Source organism: Pseudonaja textilis, chromosome 1 (assembly GCF_049901715.1).
Source record: "Pseudonaja textilis isolate UNSWEBS1 chromosome 1, rPseTex1.2, whole genome shotgun sequence".
Taxonomy (NCBI): Eukaryota; Metazoa; Chordata; class Lepidosauria; order Squamata; family Elapidae; genus Pseudonaja; species Pseudonaja textilis.
The window spans coordinates 229,290,837-229,307,008 of record NC_141990.1 but is presented as its reverse complement, the minus strand read 5'-3'; the positions used below and the strand labels follow the sequence as shown (position 1 = coordinate 229,307,008).

At 37.4% G+C, this 16,172-nt stretch overlaps 2 protein-coding genes across 4 annotated transcripts in view; one reads left to right on the top strand and one right to left on the bottom strand.

Moving 5' to 3' along the window:
* Positions 1-16,172, top strand: part of LOC113440202 (NACHT, LRR and PYD domains-containing protein 12) — a 432,514-nt gene that overhangs the window by 75,919 nt on the left and 340,423 nt on the right. The gene's annotated exons all lie outside the window — the stretch shown is intronic.
* B4GALNT4 (beta-1,4-N-acetyl-galactosaminyltransferase 4) overlaps positions 1-16,172 on the bottom strand; it is a 193,978-nt gene that overhangs the window by 37,638 nt on the left and 140,168 nt on the right. For all 3 annotated transcript variants that reach the window (XM_087919432.1, XM_087919418.1, XM_026706455.2), the window contains exons 4-7: positions 15,804-15,899; positions 14,805-14,895; positions 14,113-14,213; positions 8,423-8,490 (exon numbers count right to left, since the gene is read on the bottom strand). In XM_087919432.1, the coding sequence (XP_087775558.1) occupies positions 8,423-8,490; positions 14,113-14,213; positions 14,805-14,895; positions 15,804-15,899 (356 nt within the window). The remainder of the gene's footprint in view (positions 1-8,422; positions 8,491-14,112; positions 14,214-14,804; positions 14,896-15,803; positions 15,900-16,172) is intronic.

The window sequence follows — 16,172 nt, the reverse complement described above, 5'->3', positions numbered from 1 at the left end:
TTCAAATACAGAGCAGTACTGAAGGATCTGTGGAAAAACTTCAAGCATTCAGAAAGCTATCTTTGCTATGAAGGAGATAAAGCATAGAAGGAATAAAAAGAAGAATTAGAACAAAGGCAAAGAGGATGCTGTCAGTAATTCTAGCTATAATAGATGACTGCCCCCAGCTGACACAGGGGAGATAGATGAGCTGCAGCTACAGCAGAGTTCCTGCCATGGTAGCACTGCTGCCTGTCAGTTCTGATTGGTGAGAGCAGAAGTCTCCTAAAATCCTCCTTGTTGGCTTGGTGCACTGCATGTTGCTGCTGCTGCCATGGAAACCATACCCATCTTCCATCCAGGGAGCCAGAAGACTGCTTTGAACCAGCTAAGAAACTCAAACAATGCAGTGTGTTATTCATTTTAATAACAATACAAACTCCCCAGAGTTGAATGAAGTTTGATAATTTTGTAAATTAGGGCTTCTTAAGCCCTGGGAAAAAAACAAGAAGACTCTACATGGAAAAACAAGGCGCAGCCTCCCAAAATATAAGATGGACACTTACTAACTTTAGCTGAGGCTTGCTGACTTAGCTGTGGCACTATCTTTGCAGAAATGATGGACATTTTTCTAATAGCAACAATATTGGGCTACCCAGAACTTGCTAAGAACAGGAGCATTATAGGTAGTTTACTCCAAAACCACAGGAAGCTATGATATAACTGACCTCAAAGATCTGCCCAAATGTGTCACAATCAACTTAGAGAAGCCATATTTAATCCCTGGTATCTTCATTCGAAATAACAGGGTTCAGATACTCAGAAAGTACTTGATTGATAACTCTTTACATTCTTAGTTTACACTTTTTCAGAAACACGCCACTCCCACCACAAAAAAAAAACCCTCAGAAAAAAACAAAATGGCCACTTTGCACCATTTCTTTACTTCAACAAGTGTTTGTCTGAATTATATCATTTGAAAGACAAGTATTTCTGGAAACAGTTCAAACTAGCACTTCTGAAACTTTAGTTGCTTAAGGAAGGTAAATAAAGGTATCAAAAATCTCTGGTCTTGAAAAGGGAAATGGGAAGGAATTGATCAACCACTACTTTATACAGATGCTTAAATAAATTTAAAGTTCCTTTTCCTTATCAGACCAATTCTACAAAAGGATCTAATGAATCGTCTTTGAAAAACAGATTTTCAGTTGATGCTTGAACTCTCTTCTGATATTGTTTTCTAGTCCCTTTATTTCACTTCCCATAGTGATTCATTAGTTTTTAATTCTCTACTACTCTACTAGCATTTAACCAAATCTAACAAAAATGAATATGAGCCCCCTTTCCAAATAATTATCTACAAAGTGGAGGGATCATCTTATGTTCACTGAATGGAGGCAGATAACTTTTGACAAAGAGATTCACTGAGAGTGAGAACTCTAGAGAAACATTTAGGGTCCATGGATGAATTGTCTTCTCTATGAATGCATTCCAATTGCTTATAATTCTTCCTCATTGTTAAATCATACATTCAGGGCCATCTTTCTTTTATGAATACAGTGCATTATACTGCTTTTTGACTGAAATGCTCTATAGAAAACCTTTAAAAAAATTTTTTGGTTAATCTCTGATTTTTTCTTTCTTTTAAACTGCCTTAAATAGCCTGTTTCTGTTGCCAGGTTATCTTTGGATTTTCTGTTTACATCAAGCTTAGATTCTTTGTTCTTATCCTTTTTCCTTTACATGATCACAGGGCTATTCAAGGAAGAAGTAGGTACAAAGGCTTTCCTTTTCAAAGAACCCCATGCTGTGGTAAGCATCTTGGGCATTAAACATTAAGAAAAAAGAAGAACAGAGAGACTTCTGGGTCTTTTCATGAAGTTTAGAAAGTAAATCTCCATCTGCCCTTGGTCTGAGGTGAAGAATTTTCATACAGATTTTTTATTAAAAATTGGAATGACCTGCATCGAACTGTATCCCTCAATGTGGGCAATGTCCCAAGCTAATCATCTGCAAGGCAGTCTGCAGAAAATAACTACTCTCTCCCCATCAGTTTGAAAACACTAGCACTAGGAGAAATGCTGTACAGCTCATGTATATCCCTTGGTCAAACAATGCCAAATGTTCAAAAGTTAGACCCTTCCATTTAAAACAACAGTTTCCAGAAAAATGAAAAACACAGAACCAAAATGTAACAAGCTCTCAAGTTAGGATTGTATCAAATCATTTCAAGGAACAGAAATAAGGAATCATTTACTCATTAAGAGTTGTGGTGGTGCAGTAGTTACAATGCAGTATTGCAGGTTAACTTTGCCCATTGCCAGGAGTTTGATCCTGATCGGCTCAAGGTTGACTCAGTCTTCTATGCTTCCGAGGTCGGTAAAATGAGGACCCTGATTGTTGGGGGCAATATGCTGACTCTGTAAACCGCTTAGACAGAGCTGTAAAGCACTGTGAAGCGGTATATAAGTAAGTGCTATTGCTATTAATGATGGAAAGGCTATAAAACACCTTTGAAAACTTGCTCCTGGATTTCCGGTTTGAGCTTCTTCAGCGACAGACCGAAATCTCGTCTCTGCGAGGCTTCGATCCATACTCACCGCTGGAGCGCCCCGAGCCGGCTGGCTTCAGGGCTAAGCCACCCCGTAGAGGTGGTGAAGAGGGGGAGACTGCCTGCAGGGTTGAGGAGAGCCGCATCTCTCCTCCCCAGCTTGCCATTACTCCCTTTCCCGAAGGCGGTTGCAGCAGTGGTCAGAAATGGCCACCACAAAGAAGAACTCAACCGGAAAAGAATGTGCAGGAGGAAGATAAGAGGAGAAAGTTTTGGTTGACCGGGTCAAACAGCAAAAGCAACAAATAAGGTATCCTGGAATTGAAACTATTAAAAAACAATAACATTGTTCCCTAAGAAGATTTTTAAGCTGAGAAGGAGAGAGAAAAGGGAAAAGATTTGGTGTTTTTTTTTCTCCTTTTCCTATACTGACAGCTAAGAGCCTTAAGTAAGAAATTGGAAAAAAATCCACTTTGACATCAATAGGCATTTAATGCTGAAAATAAAAAGTCAAAGGGATAATAAAGATTTCTGGATAATTAAAAGCTTTTGAAAACAGGAAAGGAGAGAGGAAGAATAAAAGGGCAGGATCTGGAAGGGAGGAGACTGCCTGGAATTAAAAAAGAACTTATAGCAAAATCTCAACAAGACTTCCAAAAGATACATTATAACTGAAATATCGCAACAAAAACCCCAGGAAGGGAAAGTTGAAAAAGAAATAAGAAGATATAACTCGGGACTATCTGGATTACTTGATGATTTCTGGATTCTTGGTTATTGTTTTGAATGACTAAAATCAATCAATCAGTGTTTAAAACTGTTTAAAATGGCTCCACTTTTAGAAGAACTGAAAATGGAACTTTAAAAGTACAAAGAAGATGCACAAGAAGGGAGAGGTTCTTTTGGCTTCGTATTTCAGTTTTTAGAAATGGAGATTTGGAATTATGAGAAACAACAAGAAATGCCTGCAGAACAAGAAGATTGTGACAAAGAAGAAGCCATCTTTAATGAACAAGTAATCTTAGATGGGGAAAAAAAAGGAAAGGGGGGAAAGAGAATGGAAAGTTTAAGATTGGGAAAAACAACTCCCCCCCCTCCCAAATAGAGTGAAAAATAAGTATAAAATCAGAAAGCAACAGAAGAGGGAAATGCAGAAGAGAGAATTAGAGAGACAAGGGGGTAAAAACGGGGGGGAGAAGATGAGCGGGAAGAAAGGAAAAAAAGTCATAAAGGACAGAAACAAAATACAGAGAAACAGGGCCTATTTAGAGATAATATGTGAAAATTTAATGGAAAAAGGGATTCTGCAAAGGGATTCATACTATAAGATAGTATGGTTATATTAGAAACAGAAATAATTTTAGAAAATATGAAACAATATATGATTAAAATGTCTGATAAAATAGCTATCGTAATTCAGTGGAATGTTTGTCAATAAATAAATGTAATAAAAGGTATATTTAATGATTTATAAAACATGTGAAGAGAAATAAGGGAAAAATTAATTATGGAGATTATATGTGTTTTTAAGGAAGTATGATATTTAATTGAAAATACATGTTAAAGATGTTAAGATTTTAATGATTATTAATGATAGAACTGAACTGGAATGGAATGAGGGTTTATAATTACATATATTTACAATCTTTTTTTAAAAAAGAATATAGTGTGTATTATAAGAATGTACCAAGCAGAATTCGATTGGAAGTTATGTATTATGTATTATATTGAAGGTCATAACCTTAAGGTATATATTGGTAGTTTAAATAAGAGTTGAATGGATGTAATTAAAAGATATAAGGGTGTCATACTCCAATTAGTAACTACAGGAGAAAACTTGTTTAATGAGAAAAGATAATATGAAATTGAAACAGAACAGACAAAAGTATAAATATAATGATTTGAATTGAAATGAGATAATCAAATTAAAATCGAGAAAATAAAAAGAGGGGAAAAACTATCTAGAAAATGTAAAATAGTATAAGATATGGAATAGAATACAAAAAGGAGCATGAAATTGAGTTTTGTGTCTGTATAAAGAAGTTCAACCCGGGACCATGCTATTTTCAAAAAAGATGTTTTACTTGTATTTTGTATGTGTGAAAACCCAAATAAACCTTTATTAAAAAAAAAGAAAAGAAAACTTGCTCCTGACTTTGCTTTGTAGTATTCAGAGAAAATCTAACAAATTTTTTAGTTCTTCCAAGAAAATTCATGAGCAAACATATTAGTTCATGGGTTGGGATTAAGCTGTTTTTATTTCTGTTTCTCATGGAATTTGAGAACACCCAAGAATACATAGAGTACCTGGGATGTTTTCAAGAATGGGACACATGGGAACGGGAAAACAAATTCATTCAAAATAAATAAATAAATAAATAAGGTTTGAGTGACCCAAATTCCAGAGCAAGAGAGCTTTTCTATTTCTGGTGAAATTTTGGGCAAGGGGTTCAGGGAACTTTAAATCCATAATTTTTGGAGTTGAAATAGTGAATTACTCTCAGTCTCACTATGCCTCCAACATCAAAGTTGAGGTAAAAATATATATTGGCCTTTGTTTCTTGATCTGCTGAGTGCTTTGATTGTTAAATAACACAAGTGCATATTGTATCTTAATATTCCTCCCTGAATGAATCCATGCTAGATCATTGAAAGATTCACATTTTTAAAATTTCACTGAAATACCAGCATGATGGTATTGCTGCTGGAAAATTTCCATCATGCCAGTAGTCAGCTTTGTCTCAGCTCCTCTAGTCTTTAGGCATGTGTTTGTCCATTGATATTCTGTTCCTTCATTTGAATGACTGTCATCATCACTCTCCCCTAGCCACAGAGAAAAGCAATAAGCATTCAGCACACATCTTCATTATTACTTTATTACTTTATTTATTTATTTATTTATTTAGTTTGTTTGTCAATTAGTTTGTTAATCACTTGCAAGATAATAGGTTTAAGTACAAACATGAGTAAGAATACAGGAAAGAGGTACAAATAAAAGGGGGCCATAGGACAGGGATGGTAGGCACTATGGTGCACTTATGCACGCCCCTTAAAATTTTTAAAATTTTTTAAAACCCTTAAAAACTTTGGAACAGTTGGTGTCTTGACCCTAGCGAGGAAACTCTGAAAGACCTGCACGTCACCTCCAGTCTGATGATAACAGCAGAGGTTATACACAGAGAAAAAAGAGGCTATGCAAAGAAAAAGAGAGACAGAGAAAAAGACAAATATATTTATTGGGATTGAGAGAGAAATGAAACTAGTGCATAGGCTGTGACTTCCAGGAAAATAAAGCTTGTAACCGTCACAGAGATCTATTTAAACATTACTTTCATGCCATTACAACTCTGTGCGAAACAATCCCTTGCTGCATGGAAAGGACAAAGGAGTTTATATGTGTTAAAAGAGCATAAACTCACAAAATCATGAATGGGCAGTCTACAGTTTAGGAGGACCCTCCCTGCAAAAAACAAAATAAAAAACAACCCCCCCATTTTACCTTCTCCCCCTCCAAGCAACTTGTGAGATACAATGGGGTGAAAGAAAAGTGACTGACCCAAAGACAGTAGTGAATTCCCATGGCTGGGGATCAATTTGAAACTACGTTTTCCTGGCCCTAGTCTCTGCATCACACTGGGTTACAACTGCAGCCATTTTACCGTATGTGAAAATAATGTATTGACAGGAAACATGGTAACTCTGCCATGAGAAGAACCAGAAGAGAAGTTCTGTATCCAAAAAGAGAACTAGAACTAATGAGACTGAAGATTCCAAAAAAAAGTTGATTAAACATTAGGAAAACTTCCTAAAGGTAACAGCTGCTTTATAGTAGAAAGGGCTGCCTTGGGCAGTTACAGATTTCCTTCACAGGATGCACTGTATTGAAATAGAGAAAAATAGTCATTTTCAAGAGATTCTGCAGCTCCAATACTGAAAACCCTGTATGAATCAGAACAGGTACCTTCGAAGGACTCCCACTTACTTAAATGGCCTGTGTTTTTCTGTTGACAGGATATAAAACAAGAGAAAACAATTTTGTGTAAAAGGGAAACACCTCTTCAGCAAAATTCCAAGAGAGGTCCAGCTTTGACAATGAACTGATGGAGCAAAAGAAGACGTGGCCATAAGAGAGTTGCCAGCTTCACTGAAAGAAGAATAAAAACAATGGGAATGAAGCTGTCAGACTTCTAATTTGACAGAAAGTGGCTTAGCTTAAAAATGACTGGCCTTAGTGTAAACTAGGGAGAGAAGAGAAGAAAGTAAAGGAAAAAGAAAAGATACAGAACAGATAGTCAGTAAGAAAAGGAAGAAGGCTAATGGGAAAATAAGTTTAATTGCCATTTTAAGCAGCTTTGAGAGAGTCAACCTGGGTTTGCAGAGCCTAAAATGAGGATGGACAGTTTACAGTTCAATGTTTGTTGAAGTTTAAGTACAGTCTTAACAAACCATGTAAGCAAGACCATCATGTTAAGTTGTGGTGTGGTTTATTTGATTGGAACTACAATGTTATGAGAATGTAGCAAATTGCTTTGTGAACTTGGATTAAAACTGGCCTTGGGTCAAGAAAGTTGGGTCTAAAGCCAGTGAAGTCAACTGATATAAGTCAATTTTTGGAATAATAAATAATAATAATAAATCACAAAATAACAAGACCTGCAAATAGAATGACGATAGCAAAATAAAGCAAAGGTAGTACCAATACTAATAAGCATCTTGGGTGCAATCCTAAAACATCTGGAGCATCACCAGCATTTAAACACTATCAAAAATGCCAAAACATCTGGCTAATTGTGTGGCTGACCATAATAACAACATAAAAATGGCAGTTTAGTTGTTTGCTGTTAGCAAAACAAACAACAGAAATCAGGTCAGCTACTACTCTGCTTTCAGCTGGCAATTGGCAATTACCAGCAAAAAAGAACTCACTAGGCTGGTCCCAATGCTATTACTGAGCAAGCCCTGCTCCACAGTTGGGTCACAACACAGGTATGTAAGGGAAGGGCTTGCCATAACTAATCCCGCTTTGCTGCAGACTCTCTACTTGCCTCAATATATTTTCATAGCTGTTATTCAGCATCCTGTTTCTTCTAAAAGTCAACTCTCTTTAATACACAACATGTTACTTCTAAATGTGGAATCACATGGTATATGACCACCTGATATTTGTGAATTTGTAAGCTCTTTGAAAAAAGCACCCCCCCACTTCGACCACACCTCCAATGTGGAGGTCATTATTTTACCTGGTCAGGCAAAAAGTTCAGAGCAACTCTTTTGGGGCAAGGGCTTCAACTGGCCAGTTCTGTCCATCTCATGGACCTAATTCAATACTGAAGCTGAATGGGGGCAGATTACACAGACTCTGACATAAGTATACTGAAATATGAAGTCTTTCTGCAATGTCCTCTTTGCGTGACTTGTTGGAAAGAGTCAATGCCTAGTGGCCTGAGTAGGGGACTGTGAGAAAATTGGGAAATTCAGAAGGGTGGTTGAAGAAAGAGAACAAGATTCTCCTGCTGGGTTGAATCTGTTCTGGAGATACTCCCCATAGAAAGTCTTCCCATCAGCAACAGGAAACCAAAACAGAGTGCTCTGTGGCTGGCCTTGGACTTATCAATTCAAAAGTTCAACTTACCTCCGTTAAGTGCTTTCAGATTGAGCCCATGGATTATGCACTCTTGAGGCTACAGTAACCTCCACTTCCACAGATTTTAGTGGAGAGAATTAAAGCAAAAACAAAGCAGCCTGAAGAAAAATGAAAATCCATTCTTCCACTTCATGACTTGGCTGCTCCCCTTTGTCACTTTCAAAAGTAGTGAATTATTCTTCCTTTAATTCTTAGGATCAGTCTATCCGTCAAAATGAAAAATGGAAGGATATGGTGGAAGCACCTACCGGATTGGCTTCGAGACTTGAGAGCTAAATTTTGTGAATTCTCCTGGAGCAGTCCACTCAGAGCCCAGCTAAGGAGGGGGCAGGGGAAAGAAGAAAAAACGAAGATATTGTTTCATTTTTTTTGCAGAAATAAAAAATATTGATGTTTCCTAATAACCTCATTAGTGACAACTGACATCTGCTTTAAAAAAACAGCTATTCGGAGAAATTTGTTACTATTGCTTTCTTCTGTTGTTGTTACATCATCATCATCATTATTATTATTATTATTATTATTATTATTATTATTATTATTATTATTATTATTATTATTATTATTATTACATTTCCAATCTCGCCTACTGAGATCTTTTGATGCTCTCCTATTCAAGCACTAATCTAATTCAACCAGGCTTGGCTTTTGCAAATAGGCAAAATTGAAAAGGACTGATCAAACAAGAATGGCTTGCAACTGGTCACATCTGTGATAATCCAAAAATTGTAAGCTTACCCCATGATAGGGCCTCCAATCTCTATAATAGTGAAAATCACTTTTGTGTAGTGGTTGAATAGGTGGTCAAGAAATCAAGAGAAAGTGAGTTCTGATCCCACTTTAGGCATGAAAGCCAGCTGGGTGATTTTGGGCCAGTCACTCTCTCTCAATGCAATTCACCACAGAGGGTTGCTGTTGTGAGAAAAATAGGAGGAGGCAGGAGTATTAGGTATGCTCCCTGCCTTGAGTTATATATAAAGTAATAAAAGCTGCATAAAAATCTAATAAATAAATAATGCCTGAGATAAAAGTAGTTGTAACTTTGCCAGCTACAACTTTTTCTTCTTTTTTTTGTCTCTGTCCCAGTTTCAGCTCACAAATGATTTTTTTAAAAAAACCATTTGTGTCTTTGTTAGCATTCCCATCTCTGCTACCTAGAGCTGGAATCAAAGAAGATGGAAAAGTATGCAAATTACAAGAAAATCAATGTTCCAGCCTGCATCCTATCCCTCCCAATCTCATTTCCCCCCCTTTGTATTTGCATTTATGGGGAGGGAATAAAAATGGTAGCTTTGTGAAAGTAACAACAACATTGCTTTTCCAATTATTCTTAAAGAAAATGGGGAGGAGGGGTGACAGGGCACTAAACATGTTGGCTTCAGTAGAGGAGAAATTCCAGGAGGTGGGAGGCAGAGCAATGGAACACCCAGAGGAAAAGCTATGGAACTGCCTTTGAAACATTTGTTATGAGGTAACAACTAATCTGTAAATTAATAATCTCAGCTGGAATTTCAGAAAATTCCACACCATTCTCATAACACAGGGATGTGGCACTGATCCTAGGTCTGGGTATTCTTGTTGTGGTTAGCCAGCCGCAGGTGCGGATGGCTGAGGAGACCGATGATTCAGATGAGGGGCCAGGACCATTAGGGAATGGACTGCTGCCTTCAGAGATTGTGGGGGCTGTCAGCAGTGATGAGGAGGTTCCCGAGGAGCCTATGCTAAGTGTGCGTGTGCGCAGGATTGCTCGGAGGAAAGAGCAGCTACAACAGCATGGGCGACTCAGGAGTAAGGCTGCAAGGTAATGGCCCCTCCTTGAAGAAGATAAAAGCCAGCTGTGAAATGAACGTACTTTGCAGAAGGCAAAGATGTTTTGAAACTCCAGCTTCGTGGATATTCCAGTATCCTGAGTTTGTATTTGAAAATTCTTGTATTACAAATTATTTCTTGTCTATTATCTTTTGGCAAGTCTCACACAGTTTGGCAGGGCTTGTGTTTATCACAGTTAATTATTTTGCAAAAGCATTACAAGGTTTCTGTTCCTTTTGGGTTGTGTTTGATTTGTTGGAAAAGGGCATGGATCAGAACATGTGAATGTTCTTTATATGTGAAAAGGGGCATATATGTGCAAGTTTTGACCCTGGCCTTTGTGCATCTATTACAAATATACACATGGAGAGAACTATGGCTGTTCTGGGAATTGGCCATGCACATTTAAAATATGACCATAAAGGAAGATTTAATTTTGTGTTGCTTTAATTTGTTAACAGAATGTCAAAAACACAGATTATAAATCTGTTTGGTACACCCTGGGGATTTCAAAACTTCCCAGTGTTTGAGAGACAGTCTTTGAAATAAGTGAGATAAGCAATAAAAACATGTGTTCAGAGGAAGGGAAAACAGATATGAAATCTGATCAATTTCACATGAAAACTTCTCTGTCTTGAAAGAGTGTTGCTAGAAATTACCTACTTCCTAATGTTTTTAGAACCAAGCTATTAATCATACACACAGTATTTGTATGTGTTTTTCTCCCAATGGTTCTCTTTCTTCTTTGCTCTTTACTGACAAGCAAATTCAGAGGCTTTAATTCAGGGCTGAAAAAAATGGTGCAGGAAGTATAGTTTAACCCTTTCACATCTCTTTCTGGTACAAAAACATTCTGCTCACATTGCTATTTAAAAACAACCCTATCCCTTCCTGGCTTCTTGAAACAATTGTGAAAGCAACTAAGAGTTTTTACAAATAGCATTTCCTTCGTATTCCTCTCATACTCTTGGTTGGAATAAGGAATCATAGAGAAGTAACTCCAAGCACAGGAAACTTTTGCCTGAAGCCATTTCTTTGCAGAATCTAGATCTGCCTAGCTGGTGTTGTTCAGAAGGTGTCTTTCATCTTTGATCTTGCTGGCTGCAAGTTGGAGAGTTACAATTCCTAAAGGCATTAGACCATGAGTGACTAGACTAAAGTAGTCCCATATAATAGTTCTGGTAACTAGGGGATAAAGTAGGAACACCATTCTCATTGCATGTGAGAATTCTGTTCAAATAAAACACAATGCATATTTCCATCTTTAAACATTATACAGCAGGTATTACCAAATTCTCTAACTTCTCAAAATATACCTTTTAGGTTTCCAGATTTAAAAAATCCTATTTGTGAGAAGTCAGGCTAAGGGCAGAGTCAGACAACTCTGGAGTTGTTTCACAGATCCAACCTTTTCTTTGAAATCTTTTTCTGATTCCATTTAAGGTATAACAGGCCATTAGTATTTAATGTATAAGCACACCAGTAATATTGAATGAGCAGTCCTTGAGGCCTCTAACATAACTTTGCTGCTTCTGTCAAAGATATAGTATTTGCTGAACAGCAAAGCAGTGCTATGATTATAGAACTCAAAATAGCCCAAGGGGTTGCATTAATTCTCTCTTTGTCTATTACATTTGTGTCTATAAATGCACAGGAATGCACTTTTCCCAGATTCAGAAAAATCTACAGAGGGACTGTTGACAGCATGGGGGCAGAAGCATTTATTTAGCTGTTTTCAAACATTTTAAAGTTGAACAGCTGAGCTAAAACTCACAAACATTGAAGGTTTCTCTACTGAAGTTATTTTGTAAATTTTTCATTTCTTATGCTACTTTCCCTGAAAACAGCAAAGCATTCACAGTATGAATGGATTTTAATAGGATGCCCAACTGCTTGGGTCGTGAAGAGATAGATTTGATAAAGGATGATAGGTTGGCTGTTACAGGAAAAAGAGGAAGCACAATTTGGTGCAGATTTCCATTTGTTCCTAGGTACTCACCCTTGAACCTGAACATCTTCAAAGAAGAAAAAACAAGAGAGTCCAGTTGCCTCCTGAAAAAGCACCTTTGGGACAACCATGACCTGGATGACTGAGAATCTCTACCGACTTTTAGCTATACAATTTGGGATGAATACCCTTTCGATGGTGTAGGAGTAGGAATGGATTTCCAGAGGAAAAAACTGCAGATTACAGGAACCAGGAGCACTACTCAGGTGACCCTGAAGACACAGATAAACCTCCAAGTGCTTCAAGGACTCTCTAAGGATGCAAATGACCAGCTCTCTGCAAGGAATATAAATCCTTCCATTCCCCACTATCCTGTCAGAGCTGAAGAAGCTTCTTAGATGAGAAGCAAAAGTCTTCAAAGATGAAAAAACAAGAAAGTCCAGTTGCCTCCTGAAAAAGCACCTTTGGGGACTTGAACCTGAAAGTTAGACTTCTGGATGTCTTAGTAAATATCAAGTTTGTTCATAACAAGACCTCTTTCATTCATGACCTGGCAGCACACGAATGGGCAGACTCAGCATGCATCACTAAAGGAGGCATGTAGTTCTGCTAGATATATGCCCTCCTAGATTTCAGGTCCTTCAACAGGCACTGATCATGATAACCAGTTGCATAAAATCATCCTAGGCCAGACCAGAGGTGCTGGAGAAGTCTTTGCCTCATGCTGTAAGAGACTTCATAGCTCAGATTGAATCCTCCTTTATTTCTGATCCTTTAATAGATCTGAGGAGGTTACCCTTTTGAAGAGGAAGATCTGTGGCTTAGGCAATTTCCTGAAAAACTTCAGGTCAGTAACTAGAACAAGAGATAGACCCTAGGACCAGAGGGAGTTCTTGTCCATCTTATATTGGTGTGCCATTTGCAGTCTTTCCTGGGTAAAGAAACCTTACCATATGATCACACCCAACAATTAAATGACTATAATATGCTTTTCTGGGGGTTATGTCTATCTGTAAAATTCAATTGGTAAAAATGCAATTGCCTGGTTAGTGAGAGTTGTAATATGATGTTATGGTTACTGTTAGTTTCCCAGAGCCAATCCAATTTTTTCCCCTTAATCTGTAATGCCCTTTGTGACTTGGCTTTAAGTTATCTGAGGACCTGCCTCTCCTAATTGGATGCTCCCCACCTCTACATGCAAGGGATGCTGAGGGCCCTGATCCCTGACGAAGTCACAGGGTCATGGACCAAGAAGCTGTCTTCTGGTGGCCTTAAGGCTATGGAAATAATTTAACCTCGAAGTTCTAATTCAGACTTTCCTCCAATCTGCCAGTATAGTTTTGTTTAATCACCTTTTACAAAATAATGTGGGCTTTAATAAACTTTTTTTTTTTGTGACACTGGGCTCCTGCTTCATTTTTATTTGATTGGTTTTTTTGGGTTATGATGGCTTGGTCTGGCAGTTGCACAGAGTAATTGTTTGGGATTTTATATGCTTTTACGATAGTTAATTTGTAAATCATCCAGAATCTGGGAGCTTGGCAGTGCATAAATAAGTGTAATAACTAATTAACTAACTCAATAAACCAAAACATTTTGCCTGAAATCAAACTGCAAATTTCCTCCTTTATATGGGAAAACGTGCCTTATTTCCAGCATTTTCTTTACTCCACAACATAGAGGTAAATAGACTCTCTATACATAGTATGGAAATGAGAACTCTATTTCCACTCTAAATGAACTGAGAGAAATAAGCATAAACCTTGCTACAGCCATAGACAAGAGACCTACAATGCAACAAGGCAGTGTTAGTTGAAAAAACCAAATGGGCTCAAGCTGTGAACCACAGGAGCAGAAGGGGGCTTGCATATAAAATATCACTATTGTAACATGTGAGAATTTCAAACAGACCCTCAAACACACACACATTTGAATTTTGTACAATACATCCAGGTTTTAATTATGCAGCCTCCAGACGTAAAATTCACAGCTGAGTTGGTTCAAGGTTTATATGTCTCCCAGTGGCAACACTACAGTTTCATTTACATTTAACTCTCTCAGCAAGGAACCAAAGAGATGATGCCAAATGGTACTGTTTCTAAAAAGGCTGTAAGAAGCACATCGACCAATGGAAAGCTGCTACGATGCCCTTATCATCATTTATTATCAAAAGTTGCCCACCTTGCCCACAAACGCCACCAGACGTATATTGGCTGGGGTCTCATCAGAGCTGAACCAAAATTCAGAATTATCATCCGAAGCTACAGAAAACTGAAAATCTCCTATAAGACAAGGAAAGAGAATTTAGCTAATTAAGAGCAGGAAAGTTGAAATTTAAATTTGTTTCCTGTCCTAGCAGGCTACCTACAATGTCATGTGTTCTTAAACGTTACTGTCTGATCTCAAAAACCTGGAGTGACAGTGCCTTATTGTTTGGTTTATTTTTAAGAGTGGGTGGGGAGAGAAAGAAATACTTTATTCAAAAGTCTCATAAGCTTTTTGAAGACATGAAACTTATGACCTGGGAAGGGCCACTGAGGAGTTAAATGTGTTACAATCATTACTTAGATAATTCTTCTTTTTTAAAAAAAATTTTTTATTGGTTTTTAAGACAAACATAGACAAACAAAACATAAAAACATCAAGACATCTTTCATATATATACATACGGTGTGTCAGTTGGTTTACAAATTGTTTTGTGCTTATTACTTAGATAATTCTTCTGAAGCTGCACAACAATGCCCAGTGTGAGACTGTGGGAGAAAGGCAATAATAGGGGATTTTTTTTGAATAAAAATATCCTGGCATGAAGCTAAGGGAGAGAAATTCCAGAAAGGAAGCTTTGCCCTTGAAGGAGAAGTTATTGTACTCACCATCTTTGAAGGGATGAATGTAGCCAAAAATACGTAGCCCGTAATTTTTCCACTTGGGTGACACAGCCAACTTTTTTACTGTTGTACGAGTCTAAAAGTTAGAAAGGAAAAAAGAAGTTCCTTGCATGTAATTTTCCACTTCACAGTGGGAAAGTGGAATGTTGGACCAATGCTATCCAACTGTATTCACTGTGATACCACACTGGAAAACAGAATTTATATATATGAGCTTCTCCTATGTATTGTGCAAATTTAAAGCATTACACAAAACATCAGCAGAGTGAGGGAATGCCAGTTAAACTTTCTCTTCAGATACAGTAAATAATGTCCCATTACTTTAGTGTTACTGTTTGCTTTATTATGTATTGCACTATTGTCTTGATGTTTTCCTCTTCTAAGCTCTTTTACATTGCTGGCCTTTGGCTATAAAATTCATTCACTCATCCAGCAAAGTGACTATTGAAAGAACCTAAAGGCACCATTTATAAGAATAAATGAAATCAAGTGGGAATTTCTATTGCACTGCTGATCTTCCCTCACTACTGTATAGCTTCCTCTATCAGATTCTAATTTTGTGAGAGTTCCCATATTTGGCCACAATCATAGGGACAGGAAGCTGCATAGACTACATTTTTACTCAAATTTATGTCCTTAGGTTGTACTGAACTCCAATAATTTCTGGACAGCACAATCTTTAATTAGGAGAATCATGATGGGACTTGCGAGAAAAGACTGATTATTTTACTTTTGTACACTTTGATTTTAATTTCTTTGTTGTATACAAAGAGTCAGAATGATAGGAACAATTTACAAATGCTGTAAACGAACGAATGAACGAATGGCATTCACCATCATTCAGATAAAGCCAAATTACATTTAACAAAATGTAAATTCACTTCAGAAGAACTTAAGAATATTTACTGCATAGAAAAATAGAAGAAGCACTCTCTTAGAAGCTATGAAGAACTGGCATCTTTTTGGAGAATAGATTATACTCACATGAGGATACAGGGGAAAATGCAGATTCTTCCTTAGATGTCCCACAGCTCCTCCACACCAATCTTCAAATACATGCAAGTTTGCTCTCCCTTTGTACTGAAAAATCAAAATGGCATCACTTAGGCTATACATAAATTTTCTGGCAGTTTTGTAGTTTATGGTGTATGTATAGGCATGCAGGTGTATGTATCAGTGGTGGGATTCAAAATGTTTTACTACCGTTTTTGTGAGCGTGGCTTGGTGGGCGTGGCAGGGAAGTATACTGTAAAATCTCCAATCAGAGGTGGTATTTGCCGGTTCTCTGAACTACTGAAAATTTCTGCTACCGGTTCTCCAGAACTGGTCAGAACCTGCAGAATACCACCTCTG